This window comes from Priapulus caudatus, unplaced genomic scaffold (genome assembly GCF_000485595.1).
Source record: "Priapulus caudatus unplaced genomic scaffold, Priapulus_caudatus-5.0.1 Scaffold372, whole genome shotgun sequence".
NCBI classification, from domain to species: domain Eukaryota; kingdom Metazoa; phylum Priapulida; class Priapulimorpha; order Priapulimorphida; family Priapulidae; genus Priapulus; species Priapulus caudatus.
In genome coordinates, this window is record NW_014577433.1 from 216,888 (window position 1) to 233,341 (window position 16,454).

General features: G+C 44.7%; 1 protein-coding gene across 2 annotated transcripts in view; it reads left to right on the forward strand.

Moving 5' to 3' along the window:
• The window catches only part of LOC106809650, a 48,198-nt gene extending 31,963 nt beyond the window's left edge, over positions 1 to 16,235 (forward strand). For both annotated transcript variants that reach the window (XM_014812816.1, XM_014812815.1), the window contains 14 exons: positions 52 to 392; positions 853 to 936; positions 9,248 to 9,420; positions 10,114 to 10,236; positions 10,684 to 10,929; positions 11,106 to 11,281; positions 11,852 to 12,004; positions 12,220 to 12,424; positions 12,605 to 12,694; positions 12,957 to 13,123; positions 13,507 to 13,695; positions 13,964 to 14,043; positions 14,326 to 14,430; positions 14,782 to 16,235. In XM_014812816.1, coding sequence (XP_014668302.1) covers positions 52 to 392; positions 853 to 936; positions 9,248 to 9,420; positions 10,114 to 10,236; positions 10,684 to 10,929; positions 11,106 to 11,281; positions 11,852 to 12,004; positions 12,220 to 12,424; positions 12,605 to 12,694; positions 12,957 to 13,123; positions 13,507 to 13,695; positions 13,964 to 14,043; positions 14,326 to 14,430; positions 14,782 to 14,996 — 2,347 coding nt within the window. In that variant the 3' untranslated portion in view covers positions 14,997 to 16,235. The remainder of the gene's footprint in view (positions 1 to 51; positions 393 to 852; positions 937 to 9,247; positions 9,421 to 10,113; positions 10,237 to 10,683; positions 10,930 to 11,105; positions 11,282 to 11,851; positions 12,005 to 12,219; positions 12,425 to 12,604; positions 12,695 to 12,956; positions 13,124 to 13,506; positions 13,696 to 13,963; positions 14,044 to 14,325; positions 14,431 to 14,781) is intronic.
• The last annotated feature ends 219 nt before the right edge of the window (positions 16,236 to 16,454 follow it).

Genomic DNA, 16,454 nt, shown 5'->3' on the forward strand with positions numbered 1-16,454 from the left:
TCGTGAATTTAGTTTTATATTTATTCTGTTTATTTCGCCCCGCACATCCAGCCCCATCAACAGCAACCTGGTTGTGTGCACGACGCCATCGCCAAAGACCAACGACGGCAGTTCCTGCCAGCCTAAGCGACAAGGCTCCAGCGCTTCTGCCAGCTCCTGCGACTCTGCCAACCTCAGCGTGTCACGTGCCAGTTCCAATACCAGCAGCTCTAGCGATGCTCGCTCGCGCCTGTCTCTGCCTCGTACGGAGTCGCAGAATTCGGGCTCGTCGGCCGATTCAGCTGTTGGCATGACAACGGGAACGCCGCCTTTGTACATCGTCAGCAACAGTAGCGTCGAAAACTGGCATTCGAGTATGCAGCAGGCGAAGTCGTTGGGTAGTCTTTGTGATGGTAAGTGACATATGCAACTGATAGACCGCGCACGCATGCTTCGTACACGTGTGTGTGTGTGTGTGTGTGTGTGTGTGTGTGTGTGTGTGTGCGTGCGTGCGTGCGTGCGTGCGTGCGTGCGTGCGTGCATATACCTTGGTGCTGTTTTAAAATATATACTATAGGGAATGTTCTACAATATCATCAAGGTCCTAAGACATGCCTAATTACATGTTGTAGTAAAACCTTCTCACGGAGACATAACGGACAATTTAGACCACATCTTGACACACATTACTGTATCGTGTCACTGGACCTATATCTGTAATGAAATTAGGCATAGTTTCCTGTCATTGTTGATTTTTGTTTAGTTTAAAAAGTGTTCTTTTCGTGTTCCATCAACGAATGATGATTTTGGCATCTAGATAATTATTATTATTATCAGAAACCTCATTAATCTCTATGTATCTACGTGTTACAGGTAACGAAGAAAGGGAAAGGGGGAACCATCCTAGATCACACGGAGACTTGCCATCTTGCGAACCAATTTCACAGATGATAAATGGTAAGTAAATTGAAAGTTTTGCTTGTATTTAGAACATGGCAGGTTCTTCATGTATAACACTATTGCTGGTACAGTTATGTGCTTCCGTGGCGGTTCTTCTCACGGATAAATTTTGGTTGTTTATATGTCACTTTAATTATAAGGTGAACATATCACTAGTTCTCATTTGCAGGTTAGGCACGTGTGCAGTAAAACAACGTTTAAATTATAAAAGTTTAATAAATTATAAAGAAAACATTGAGCGCCGACGCACGATGTTACAGCATGTGCGCATTCGATCACAGACACGGGAGGCGCTGCTAAATTCCAGGCTAATTGCTTAATTGCGTTACACAGCGCCACCTGCTTCGGAACGATGAGGTGGATATTGGCCTCTGAGTGTCCTTTCCTTTGTGATCGCATCATTTATTACGATTTAACGAGGGCTGTATATGCCTCGCGGGATTGCATATATCCAATGCGACCGTTGTTTCACTTTTGTTGGCTCGCGGGCGTATTTACGGACGGACAGTTGTCAATAGTGCTTAATTAATTGAACTGTAATTACAAAATAACTAACTGTAATAAATGAAAGTAGTAAGTAGTTGACAGCGGCAATTCGGGGCTGCGGCGTGCAATGTTCGTCTGCTATATTCTGAATGTCCGTCGGTGAGCGCTCGACCCACTAACACGAATAGACGCCAAATTGCCGTGCCGCTTTACAAGCCATAAATTATGAGCAATTTGATTTTTTATATATAAGAGGGTAATATCTTCACAATTTTTACCATAAAATGCTAGCTCTTGCTACCATTTCATTGGACTTTATGGGTTTGAGTCAAATAATGGAGTCGCTTTCCATTTGAAATTGATGTCAAAAATGATTCCATCATGGCATTGAGATATTTCTAGACACAAAATTCTTCCCAAGTTATTACGACAGACATGCATGGTAATAAAGTGCGTTTTCGCCAACCGATCAAAAGATTACATCTATTTTTATTCGAACACACGCGATTGGGAATTCGTGAAGAAATTCAAGCACACGACTGAAGAAATATACGAGTGACATCCGACGTGCTATTGGGGGCGTAAACATATTATTTCTCCTCATATTTGAATCGATCTGCGTAACCATGTTAGACTTTCTTCTATGACTATTTGCGTAAATCCACCAACGCTTCTCCTTCGGGCAGCTGTTAAGTCTAGCGGACTTCCTGAAGAGTTCATAGACCTTGTATGAGAGAAGGATGTCATTCCTCTACACTTACATTGAGTTAAGTGTAAAGGGGATTAGCTTTGAAAGGGAGTTTGCATTGAAAAGTAATTATATGAACGTGTTTTTATTTTCTTAACGAAAATTCTGTAAAACCACAAGCTCCACCATAGCTTGCTGTAATTGAAGAAACGCCATATCGTCTGTGCAATGTTATTCTGGTGGGGAAAGTAGGTCTATATCTTCAGTTTCTGTATGAAGTATGTCATATAATAGAGCAAGGTCTTTCAGGACCATTCGAATCTGCGTTTCTAAGTAGTTTCATAGATTAATTTAGCGCCCGTTACAAATACTTAGTACGCAGTGTGCTTTCTCAACCCATAACTCCACATGACCGAAGAGCATTCATATCGGAATGTTAGATAGCCTTGCTCACCACGCAATCCGACACCATCTGGTCTCACGGTGAAAGTAAAATAAACGAGACAATTGTTGAGTATCTAGGGCAGGACGTGTTGGTATTGTGGCACGCGTGTAACCCCACGCTATAGAAGGTGCAGATTGACCAGTCTCGAGTGCAAAGGAATTAATGGTTAGTTAGCATTCTGCATAGAAGTACGGCATCGCGAAAAGGGCGGTGCATAGTTCATAAGACAAAGTATGAATGTTAATTTTCTCATCCTCATTTAAAACGTTTAAGAGGTTCATAAAATCAATAGGTGTGCTTCTGACCTGCTTACATCTTTTACTGGCCGGTGGCCGATCTTTTACGGGTTGATGCCAGTACGCATTGAAGGAGTACGTTTGGTATTTCTGCACGGGATAAACTAACTAAGTAGTTAGGTAATATCAAGAGTAGATAATAGAGATGTATTAGAGATGTATATAGAGAGCTCTATTATGTACTCTTGGTAATATCTGTTGCTAATAAGAAGCCATCTACACGGTCTAGACCCGGTTGGCTAAAGAGTGTATCATAAAGGTATTAAATGACCAGGTGAATAAATAATTTGTACCATCATCCCAAAATGTATTTCTGAGCCTAAGTTGATTAAAAAGTTTTCCAAGATTGTTAAAAATATTTTAAAAAAAACGCTTGTCATGGGATCTCTTGTACTGGAAAGAAAGCCCGTCTTGCGTGTTGGAATTTAACAAATGTTACAGCAGCATGAAAAGGATGAAACAGTTATTTGACCATGAAAGAAATAGAGAAGCATTACATGGACAGTCGCTCAATAGCCGTTTTGATCCACATAACGAACATCAAAAATATGCTGGCATATAATAATTACTATAATTAATAGAATATAAAGTACAGGGCCACACTTTCTTTGTGCGAATTAGTTAGTGCATTGCATGTTCGATAACAATTTTATTTCGCACCATACAAGAAGACAGTATTCATGCGGATCAGTAAATTATGTTGCAATCGATTTGCGTGCATTGGTCATATATGTGAATTTTAAGCATGGTCAATAGGGAAAGAACTCTTGATAAAATATAGGTCCCGTCCTCGAAGCTCATGATTTAGAAACTAGCAACCCGTTCTTCGGTTCCTCGCTTGTCGGTCCCTGCATTGACAAGAAATCAGTTCTAAGCACTGGTAAAATGTAATTGCTGATTGAGGTCTTGGTGATAGAGACTGAATACTGCGTCGGATGGAACCTACTTACGGGAGCGTTGATGAGATCTAAAAGCAGCTTAGCTCGTTAGCATTCTTAGTGTCACCGCTTACCATTACCTGCTGAGATGTGGAGACTTTTCTTTCATCGTCGCAAACAATGAACCGGTTGTGACACCACCAAGAAAGTTTCCCATTATAAATTTTGTGAATCTACGGCATTCTTGTGGGAACTGTTATAGGTTACTAGTGTATTTTGGCCAACCACATGTTACCACTGTGCATTACCGGTGGGCTATAGGAACGCTATGGAAGAACTAGGAAGCTACTGGTTACAACCTTCAAATGAAAGTGGTCAAAATTTCTACTAATAGCCGTATATAGTGCGTGCTGAGAGAATTAGTGACACTGATTTCACTACACTGTGTGCACTAGCCCAGTTAACATGGCTCTCTGTAAGAACAGTGACCATCTCTGTTGTTGTCCGTCCCTGGGGTTCGGGTATGTTATACTGTCGATACTGAGGCGGGCTCCCACGTCCACAATGCCGCGTTGATTCGCGCAGGTTCTTAGTCGGACCACTGAAACTGAAAGCCTGCCATTGTTTATAAGTCTCACGTCGGATCACTTTCCCGCGGGCGATTCACGATGTCATTGTGTATACCCAGCGAGAACATGCGCGAACGTCGGAGAGAGTTTACATCTGCTCAACGAGGCAAAGGTGTGGCAGTTCTCTGTCCGGCACAGTAACCCATATATGCACGCACACGTGCCAAGCGGCTGCGCATCCTCAAAGGCACAAACCGTACGTGGACAGTACCAGCTTGTGATCGGGGCGCTGTGTTGTCGCGACACATATCCTCCTTATTGAGTTATTTAGGGTGTGGTTGTGTACCCACGTGTTCCACGGCTCTCTTTAACATTTGTTTCTCTACACATTAACTTAATTCGCGCCTGTTCTGAAAACAGAGGGTACTGCAAAAATCGTCAAGTGTGAACGGAGTTCATCACTTGAGCGGCATGAGCGAGTAGAGCAACTGTGATAGCGTCTAGACTCCAGGGCATGTAGAGTGTATGTAATATGTAAATTGCTAGATTCTAATCCCATGCAGGCGCTCGTATGTTCGACGACAGGTTTTGAACCTTTAAACACACTCTGCGACCCAGAGCACGGTTATACTCCATTTTTATTAAAACGCAAAGCAGTGGTTCCCTCAAGCGCATGAGCGTGTTATTAATTCAACTAATGACCCGCAGCCCTATTTTGAACTACAATCAATAGACCAGAAAGATGCAAACTTGTATTCGATTGATAAGGTTGTGGTGGTGAATGCCTAGCCAAGCCGGCACAGTCTGACATTTATAGATGACCCATAACTCGAGCTTCCGAGCGTTAACTATATTAAAATTGGCAAACACGAGTTGTCTTCTAAAGCTGTCGGGGCTAAGGATACATTATACATGCCACGCAACACACGGTATGTAATACATCGAGAACTGACATTCGGGTTTGAATTAGAAGACACCTAGCATGCCGATTTCTGTCGTCCTATATCGTGAGACGAATGTGCGCTGTGCAATAGTACTTTTTTTATTTTATTATGGTTTTATAATTATGCTATATCAAAATATTGTATAATATTGTGTTCTAATATGAGCTATAATCTATTGTGGGTATTTCATACTCTTATTACATTATGTACATCATCATACATGATGTTCTAATTGTGTTTTGTATTTTCGCCGTATTCTAACCGAGACGTATCTAGACCGTAACTATCAAAACTTGGAGCAAAAACATGTTTATGCTAGATGGCAGCACCACTCAGCGGCAACCTTAACCTTAAACGCGCAGTATTAGAATTACGTTTACGTTACATGACATGCTCTACAGAAATTACAATGCGGAATTTTCACAGACACGTACGCGCACGCACGCGTATACACACATACGCAACCACCCACCCACCAGCACACACGTACACACGCGCGCGCGCGTACGCACACACACGCGCACGCGCACGCGCGCGCGCACACACACACACACACAGCACACCTCACATACCACACACACATACACACAATCGCGCGCGCACACACACCATCACACACACACACACACACACACACACACACACCCACACACACACACACACACAACACACACACACACCATTATAACATTAACCAGCAACCTTGTCAACATCCCCGCACAATCTCTCAAGTAGAACTCTGACGGCATTTGCCACGAAGGCATTCAGAAGTAAGTAAGGAGGCGCGGGATCTACCGGATGTGTAAGAGCTACGGCGCATATAGTCAGCACGAAATCGGGGGGACGCTAGGAGGCGGGCCATCGGATTAGTGTACAGTCGATCGGTCCAGCGAGTCATGGGCCATCCTGTCTCACAATCACACGTACGTTCATAAAAAAAGCAAATAAATAAATCTAAACTACAAAATCTAATTTTCTCTAATCAATTCGCGACATATACCGAAAATTTCCTTGTCAATCCGGTACAAACTCTCGGCAACACAGCATACACACCCGGCACCACGCTGCACACACGACCCATATAATCAGAAGATACATTTAAAGGAAAAGTAAAGGATAAGGCCGCGAGGGCGGATCCAGAGTGGGTCGAGGGTCCGGACACGCCCTTTACCGAACTAAAAAAAAGAAAAAAAGCATACACACACACGCACCATGCCGCACGTCACACATACCACACACACACGCACGCAACACACACACACACACACACACACACACACACTCACCACACACACACACACACACTTCGCTATATTGCCCCATAAAAAATCTGGGTACGTAGTTTTCTGGATAAAGATTTACAAATCATGAACTTATAGAAAACCTAGAATGACAAAGGAGGGCCGCACGCTGGGGAACCAGCTGAACGAAAAAGTTGTGGCATTCTAGAGCCATCAAAAACGGCCATATCTCTCAAATGCACTCAATCAAAAAAAACTGGGGAGGGGCCCACCCCCCCCCTAAGTCCCGCGCGGGCTTTAAAACACCAAAAAATACAGAAAAAGTGCCTCTTTATCCTGGACCCACTCACAAATCCTCGGACCCCCTTAAGGTCCGAACCGATATATACACAAATAATAGCGTCAATAATAATAATAAAGTGTTGTGTTGTGGTGGTGTGGGGGTGGTGTGGGGATGTGTTGGGGGGGGGGTGGGTTGTGTGGTGTGGGTGTGGTGTTGTGTGTTGTGGTGGGGTGTGTGGGTGGGTGGTTGGTGTGCGTCAGCTGTGCGGCAGCCGGTGCGTGCGGTGTACAATTGTTGCAGAGAACCCATTGCAAAGTGCACTTTACAGAATTCGACAATAATACGCAAAGCAGCTAGAGAAACATGGAACTTCAGCAATCATTCGGTATATTTAGCATATATTATTAAAACGCCCAATGCCTCCACGTCTGTTAAACTGAAGCTTGTCGCGCAGCGCGGGCGGTCGTTCCAAGTAACGTATACGGCTCAATCTGCAGGAAGCGCTGCTAACCTGGCACTTGGGCGCGACCGGTAAACGACACACCGGCGTCGCTAACGCCGGGGGAGGAGGGGGTACACATGCTAGATGTGCACTAAAGAATGCAGTGCTTGGCAACTTTCGATAATAGGACGCGCTGTGGATGAGCCGACAGTTTCAAACGGAGCTCGAGCGATGAACTCTATTCAGCACCCGCGCAGCTCCATCTTGGTAGCGAACGAATAATAAATACTAATTAATATATAATAATAATATATATATATATGGAAGAATGAAGAGAATGAGAAAGAACATGAGAAAAAAACGAACAAATTAAAACGAAATCGCAAAAAAATAACGATGGAAAGAGGTCAGGGAATTGGTGACTAGAGCGTGTCCGAACGAGAGAGGGAGGTAGAGGTTCAGAGAACGACAATTAGCAAACAGGCGGATAGCACTGCAGACAGTCAGTCAGACAGACAGACAGACAGACAGAACCAGACAGACAGACAACAACAGACAGCCAGACAGACCGCCGCGGACGGACGACGTGACCAGACGGACCAACAGGTGGCCGACGGGGTGGCGACGACGGGGACGACAGACAAAGATACCGGCAGAGAGTGAAAAACAGACGGACAAATAGACAGAAAATGAGAGAGAGAGAGAGAGAAAGAAAATAATGAGGGAAAGCGAGGAAGGGAGGAGAAACAGAAAGAAGATTCGAAAAAGAGCGAGAGAGAAGCGAGAGCGCATTAGATACGGATAACTAGAGCGAGAGAAAGGGAGAAGAAAGAGAGAGAAAGAGAGAGCGCGCGCACGCGAGAGAGAGAGAGAGAGAGAGAGAGAAGAGAGAGAGGGTGGACTGAGAAAATCGCGCGCACGAGAGAGAGAAGGTGAAGAGAGCTTTATTCGGCATATGCGCGCGCGTGATCACCTTCAGCTGTGGTCGGCGTGCGCCCACGCCCCGCGGGGAGGAGGATCCGCTTAACCATGCTCATCTCCTGCGCACATTGTAGCAGCACGTCCGCGAACACTGCCCCTCTCTGTCAATGATCATACACGCACGGCGGAGGCTCTGTGGAGAACCCCACGCGTTGCCGGCGACGTGCCCTTCGCCTAGCATCCGCTGTCGCGCGCTGACGGCCCAGTTCTACACAGTGATGACTCTAGGCGAAGCTTACGTGCGCGTTTTTTGACGCCGTGACCCATTTCGCGTCGCGTGCGCCGTCGCGCGCGTGCGGCAGCACGAGCAGACGGCTGCAGAGATGGTTAGGACTGCGCGCGTGTTCTCCTTCAGTTCGAGGCATTGGGATCTCACTGTTGTTGCCGTGCAGCGTAAGTGCATCTCGGACAAGATCGCATAGGGCTGACCAGCGGCCGCCTAGAACATCTCCGCTGCCGTCGGTGTGGTGGTAATGTGTGTCTGTAGCGGTGTGTGGCAGTGTGTCCGCTGACAGCTTTCCGGAAGAATCATTGATGTCTATCAAATTGTGGAGATGCTTTGTCAAGTGCTCACTAGTTTTGATAGGAATAGATGTAATAGTAGGGGAATAGATCTAACACAATCTTGTTGTGTTTCGCTTTGCAACTCATGTTGTTGAGGGCAGATCTTGATATTATTGATTTACATCAGTATTGATAAGCCGCCGACGAAGATTAAAGCGAAATAGTTGATGGTGCTGCTACTGCTGCTACTACTGCTACTACTACTACTACTACTACTACTGCTGCTGCTGCTGCTGCTGCTGCTGCTGCTGCTGCTGCGGCTGCTGCTGCTGCTGATGATGATGATGACGACGACGATGACGTTGATTATGCCGATGGCACCATGACGATGACGTCATAATACATGCTCACTAAAATATATAAATGTTCTATTGCCAGCTATGCTGCTTCGCGGGCATGTATCAGTCATCCTCCCTGTGCTATTGCTCATATCGAGAATCCTACATGACGACAACGCTAACTCTAGCCATCTCCTATGTCGTGTGCTACAGTTGATCAGAAGACGTACCCGGATCATGGGAGAGCGACGCGGCCGAGGGCTCAGCGTCGCAGTGATTCGATCGGCTCCAGGTCAGCGAGTGAGTCATCGGTGCAGAGGGACAGTCCGACAGCGACGAACCTCAGCAGCTCCTCGTCCACCCGGCTTTCGTCAGCCGCCGAAAAGGTAAGCATGCTGTGTGGATGCACCAGAGGGCGCCGGGTTGCCTGACATGCTACCATCGCTTGCGCGTTTCCGATTGGCGGGTTGATAGAACCGACTCTCCGTGTGCTAGTTAGGCGAGACAGATGCTTCTAGGTTACGTAACGTTTATCATTAGGGCAAGTCAGCGCGCTAAATGAATTCTTGTAATTATTAAGTCATCACCACTTCGGCGTCATTTTTCTCATTATTTCTATTGTTAGTAAATACGATCGGTGTCAGTATATCCCAGTGTAAACACACACACACACACACACACACACACACACACACACACACACACACACACACACACACACACACACACACACACACACACACACACACAATCTGTGTACCGTATCTCCCGGCGTATGTGATGCCCCCGTGAACACCCAATGTGCGTGCTACCGTCATTAACATCCATGTTTTGTTCCGCGCCAAATCGTATGTTGCCTAAGCAAGCTTTGAAGGTTGCCGACACACGAGCAGTGACCACATCCTTCGCAATTTCTAGACGCATTGATAGAAGTTTATAAATTGCACACAGCTCGTTGCCACATGTTTCAACATGGGGGCAGGTACGTGGTTCTATCGAATTCGTACTCACAGGTGTAGGCCCTACACGCAGCATACACTCCATATATGGTTTACATTGTAAGCGCACGTTTATTTCAGACGTATACATCGGAGGATGAAGACCTGTCCGACGATGATGACTACATCAGTGCGCGCGGCATTCGGAAAGAGAACAGAGACTCGCGTTTCCACTGCGAGCCACTCTACCAGTATTATCACGAGGTAATCAGTGTGTAAGCTTGGCCGCGGGCGCTGAAAAAAGGGACAGACGAATGGCTAAACGTCTTATTTCATCTCTGTGTAATGTTTAAGGAAGGAAAATGTGCATGCGTGATTATGCAATCAATCGACGCGAGCGTGCACTTACGGGTTTCGTTACAGTCATTTCTGGCGGAAGATTAGTTGCGGTTATTGCAATATTATACAATTCTCATATGCACGAATACACGCACGCACGCGCGCATGTAGGCGGACAACACACAAAGAGGGAAAGAGACTGTGCAAGAGAGTGAAGGGGAAAGAAAGAGAGAAAGAGAGCGTAGGGAAAGAGGGAGAGGGAGAGCGACGGAACGCGCACTCATTTCTCACACGTCGGCGAATTCCTCGCGTGCATGTAGTCGCGAATCTTTGTCTCGCGCACATTCTCACACGGCAAGCTTGTGCCGACAGGACACGAGGCGACGGAACTCTAGCGGCGACGAAGACGACATCTATGAGACGTACGGCTGCAGCCCCGCGCACGACGACAGCGATCTCGTAGAGGAAGTATTCGAGGAAGCTGTCGCCTCCTACACATCCGTCCGCGAGGAAGACACGTCGATCAAAATACAGAGGTCGCTGTGGTGCGAGCTGCCCGAGGTGAAAAAGAGCGGCCTGCTGAACTTAATATCGGACAAAGAGTTGAAGCTACAGGAGGTGAGGAGACAGTGAAAGTCATTAAACTCCATCAAAATTCAAATTTATAACAGCCACTTTCGGCGATATTGTACGGTCGTGCCTAGTTAAAACACGGACGTGAAAAATGTGGATGTATAAGTTTCAAGATTAGTACTATACATACATTCACGTTTCGTCGTCGACTCTCGTTTCAGTCTATGTTTGAAGTGATCGCATCCGAGGCGTCGTATCTGCGTAGCCTTAACATTCTCATCAACAACTTTCTGCTGGCGCCTGAGTTCGAGCTGAAATCAGCGAGCTGTGTGGTAACGAGCAGCGACAAACACCACCTCTTCTCCAACATCGTCGCCGTGCGTGACGTCAGCGAAAAGTACACGTCATTCTATTTCTAATCAGATAATATACTAAGCAACATTTTCTCAGATATAAGACTCTATATAAATATTCTCACTGCTTTATCGTGATCATACTGATTTGGGTTAATATTTTTGGCGCGTTTCATCGAGGGAGCGTCGTAGTTTTTTTTCTAGGTGCCGAGAGATGTCGCGCTGTTGTGCGTTACTATGACCTCGCTAGCTGTGGTACGAAAACGTGGTGTAACACGAGGTTGTCTGCTCTCTAGCCGCAAGTGCCTGCATGTGCACGTTCGCATTGTGACATTTGGTAGTGCACATAGTCGGTCTACCGGTGAATTCCCCATGCGAAAGCGTACACGCGGACGCCACTGACCGCTTTCGCTCGTGAAGCATTTCTTCGGTGCACTCTCCAAAGAGCGTTACGTTTGTTGTAAAAAAAAAAGAAGCCTTCTTGCCGAAACGCACAGGCGACTGAAAATCCGCTTAACCTAGTTGTCGCAGAGGCAATGATTATAATGGCGGAATCGAGCAGCGACATCGCCAGCTATACTGACACACACGCCGCTTGTCTCTGTGTGCCGCAGGGTGATGAACGACCTCGAGAATCGCTGGAAGGAGAACTTGCTCATCTCGGAGATTAGCGACATCATCGCTCGCCACGCGTCAAGCTCGTTTGACGTCTACATTAAATACTGCTCAAACACCACCTATCAGGAGCGCACGCTGTCGAACCTGAAGTACGGGGTCGAGTATTTCTTGCTTATTCTACTGTATACGCGATAGGTTAGCATACGTAGCGTCTCAAGTTGGAAACAAAAAACCAGGCGGGCGTCGGTGAAGACAGATAAAATTGATTAAAATTACGCTTATTTTACATTATTCTAGTATTCATAAACGCGCATGAATATTCGTCTTCATTAATTTCCTTTGTTGGAATTTTGGTTGAACGCAGAAAGTCAAATCCATCGTTCCTGGAAGCACTAAGAAGGCTAGAGTCAGTGCCTGAGAGTGAGGGTCTCAGCATGCACTCTTTCATGCTGCTGCCCATGCAGCGCATCACCCGCCTTCCTCTCCTGTTGGAAGCGGTAAAGAGTAGGGTGGACACCGATTCCGCAAAGTTTAAAACCATATGCAAAACTCTTGTCGAACTTAAAAAGGTACGCATATTTAATCTCATCGTCGAAATCACCAAGTTTTTTTCACGTGAGATATTTTCACGAAATCAAGCATTTACACTGGTATTAAAATTGTTTAATAATAATAATAATAATAATAATAATAATAACAATAATAATAATGAATAGCTCTTATTTTCTGCAAATACTTCGGGATTGTAGATTGTGAGTGCGTGCAACGAGGGATCACGGAAAATGGACCGCATGGAACAGCTGTGCCACATTAGCAGCCAGCTTGACTTTAAAATTAAGGTTTGTACCGAATATAGTAATGTCGTACAAAACACGAACGATCGTACGAATATCGTAGGAACGCGTTACGAAGCATCGTAATAAGATTATGAGCAAAACAGCTTTCGTAATTATCCACAGCTTAACGTTTAAGATTGTCCACATTATTATGATATCGATCGATTTCTTAGCAACCGCGTTTAAGCAATCGTTTCGCCGTAATCTATTCCGAATATCGACGACGCGAGGTAAAGACGAAGCGCCGCTCTATTATCCTTGGCAGAAACTACCTCTCGTGTCTTCGAGTCGCTGGTTGGTGAAGAAGGGTGACGTCACACGCATAATACCAGCCGCCGCGGCGAAGCTTACGTTTGGTATGCGCCGGCAGTTGACTCAAACTATCACGCTCTTTCTCTTCAATGACGTGCTGCTTGTCGCAAAGAAAAAGGGGTAAGTGCTGTCCGTTCTATATTAACGAGTGTACAGAAACATGAGTGTAATGACAAAACCGGAGCGAGAGAGATCGCGAGTGATAATGAGAGAGAAAACGAGAGAACGAGCGTGAGATGATAAGTAAGTGGGGGAGGAAAAGGGAAAGAGGGATGGTGAGATAGTGCGAGAGAGATGTGGCGAGGTGAAAGATAAGGTAAAAGAGAGCGCGAGAGAGAGGAAGAAAGCTTACGGAAAGTTTTATGGAATGGTAAAGTCAGCCAGAATTTTTGTGGAAATCAAATGGCATTAGGAATCGAATTGAAGCCAGCCTGAAATCAACCGATAAGGAAAGGAAGGTGCTTCATCGCGTCACTAACAGAATCTGGCTTGTGTTCTTGCAGTGAGGGGAACTATATGGTCATCGATTCCGCTTGGAGGACATTTCTGGAGGCTAGACACATAGAAGACCTTGATAGCTATGCTAGGCTGCCCAAAGGTGTACCAAGCAGCTGCAAATACGTCATCGAACTTGTCATGTTTGAAAACCACGCTGGCAAGCACGACGAAATGATCATCTCGTTTAACTCAGAGTGAGTAACCATTGCCACCATTGTTGGTGTCGCTATAACTATTGCAATCGGTTTACGCCGAAGAGTATAAAGTATTTTATCCGAGTAGAAACTCTGTCCTATGGTGCGAAATTATCATTTACACCAATCATTATCATTAATCAACGATCAGCAAGTGATTGGCAGTTAGAGCGGTTAATATATTCTACATGGCCTGATGATACGTGGTCACATCCCGTTGTTACAATGTTGTGCACAGCCTTCGATTGATAGGGCTGTTACATTTTAGGAACGAGTGCATGCGCTGGATGGACGTGCTTAACACTGAGCATCAGCAGGCGAACGGGGAGAAGATCTACGAGTTGTGGGGTAAGGATCCCCTACATACGTCGCCATGTATAAAACCCCGTTCTAATCGATTTAACTTTCTTCTCACACGGGCTACACGTTTAACTACAAGTTGACACATTCATCAATATAGCATTAACTTCGTGAACTACGATAACATGGAACTAATACAGCTCACGGATGATTGATGCTGAAATGCTTTAAGATTATCATAAATTCAAGATAATATTTTTGAGAATGATTTCTTCAAGATCAAGATCGGTGAACGAAGTCGTAGCACTTGGTGTGTTTTTTGTCTTCTAGATTGTCCGCAAGTTCAGATCGTTCACAAGTACGTCGCCCAGCAGCCGGACGAGCTCTCGCTAGAAGTGAAGGACGTTGTCAATGTGACCCGCAAGCTGCATGATGGTGAGTTTACCAACCCTCGCTTGCTATAGGTAGTTTAACGGAAACTCAATTTACCAACGATGTATTTTATAGTAGCCAACGTATACGTTGAAAGAGTTAGACTGACTTTATTATATAATAGGTCCGCTGTGAGGTACCTATGCTGAATGTATTGTGTTTCAATTCATTGGTAAAAGTTCGTTCGACTCGGGCGAGTAAGAAACATTTTGACAAAGTGGTAATTGTAGTACATCTACTGTTCAACATCACTCTAACAAAGCTGATCATGTTCGTACAGCGTATCTATTAGGGCTGTCACTAACCAGCAGCGTTCGTATGTTTAACGCTAAAGAAACCATTTTCGTTCTGCAGGTTGGTACGAGGGCGAGAAGCTATCCGATGGCGAACGGGGTTGGTTCCCAGCCAACCACGTAGAGGAGATGGTCAACTCTCACGTACGCGCGAAGAATCTACGCTCGCGCCACCGCCTCCTCACGGAAACTCACGCCTACGTTGAGAAGCAACTGAAAGGTCGGGAGGTTGGAGGAAGGATTAAGCAGCAGCCCGTGGCAAACTTTGTGCTGTAGCGTTTCTGCGCGGTATTTAATACATGTACATAACATTGCGTTCATAAGTTTCGCGGTTAGAGATAGAGAGGAAGAGAAAGAAAAAGAGAGAGAATGAGAGAGATAGAGAGAGAAAGAGAGAGAGAGAGCGAGAGAGAGCCTGAAAAAGCGAAAGGAAAAACGAGAGAGAGAGAGAGAGAGAGCGCGCGCACGAGAGAGCGAGAGAGAACAATTTATAGTTTTCTGGGTCTCAAACTACTCTCAGCAACTACATAGATTATGTGTGGCAGGCCGACCATTTTACAAACTTGTACGCATCTTGTACGCATAAGCGTCGTTCTAATGATTAATATGTTAGTAAACAGTTGAGTTGACATAATATCGTCATTTGAATGCCTGCTGGCTGTCTGCGCATTTGTATATTTTCTAATATAACCAGCTAAATAAATGACGATATCCAAATGAATTATTAATTAGATTATAATAAACCAACGTTAACATCACATTTACAGATTTAATAACAGACTATTAAAGTTAGCCTATCTTCCAGATTGGGTGTACTGTAGTTGTGCTAGTTGCTTTGTTTCTGAGTGTCTATTCATAGGTCTGTCGCATATCACACTTATTGTTATCACACTAGTAAATATAGATATTCCGGGATTGAAGATGAGCGTAAATTATTTCATATTCTGATAAATATGAAACGTTCTGAGATTTTCAAACGAACTATTTAAGAACAAAAATAACGATATACAGTGATAAATATTGCAGCTTTTACATTTAATAGCCTAATTATTCAGATATCGTTAAACTACATAGCATTCGAAAACATGTGGAGTATTGTTTTCTTATTCACAATCTGGCACGGGTTTGGTAATGCCAATACACTTGCAGCATAAATATTGTATTTAACCTATTCGTACGAGCAACAAAGTAGGTTTCACCAAAGCATATTCCTTCGTGTAACAATAAAGCGATTCCCAAGTAAATAAGTTAGGTAAAAATAATTCATGCCTAGCTAACTGCAGAAACGATATGTAGGGGGCCCTCTACCGATAATTTGGAGTGGGCATTTATAGAGAAACCATGCGCAACTCGTATCACTTCTTCAAAATCTCATAAATATTTTGCGTGCCTTACAGTAGTTTATAATATAACTTAACTATTGTATTAACTTAATCTTTACTAGCAGCTATTACCTTGTAATCGGTTACTAGAACATGTACGTAAATAAGATGTAAATAAATCATTTACCGAGAAGTTATCGTTTGCCTTTCTTGTGTAACATGTTTCTTCTTATAAATGCCGTTCAATCAATAATCGCTCAATATGTATCAATTGAGCAACAAAGATGCTACAAATCACACCCAGCATTAAACAATCATACCTATTTACTAAAGCGCGCACACACACACACACACACACACACACACACACACACACACACACACACACACACACACACACACACACACACAC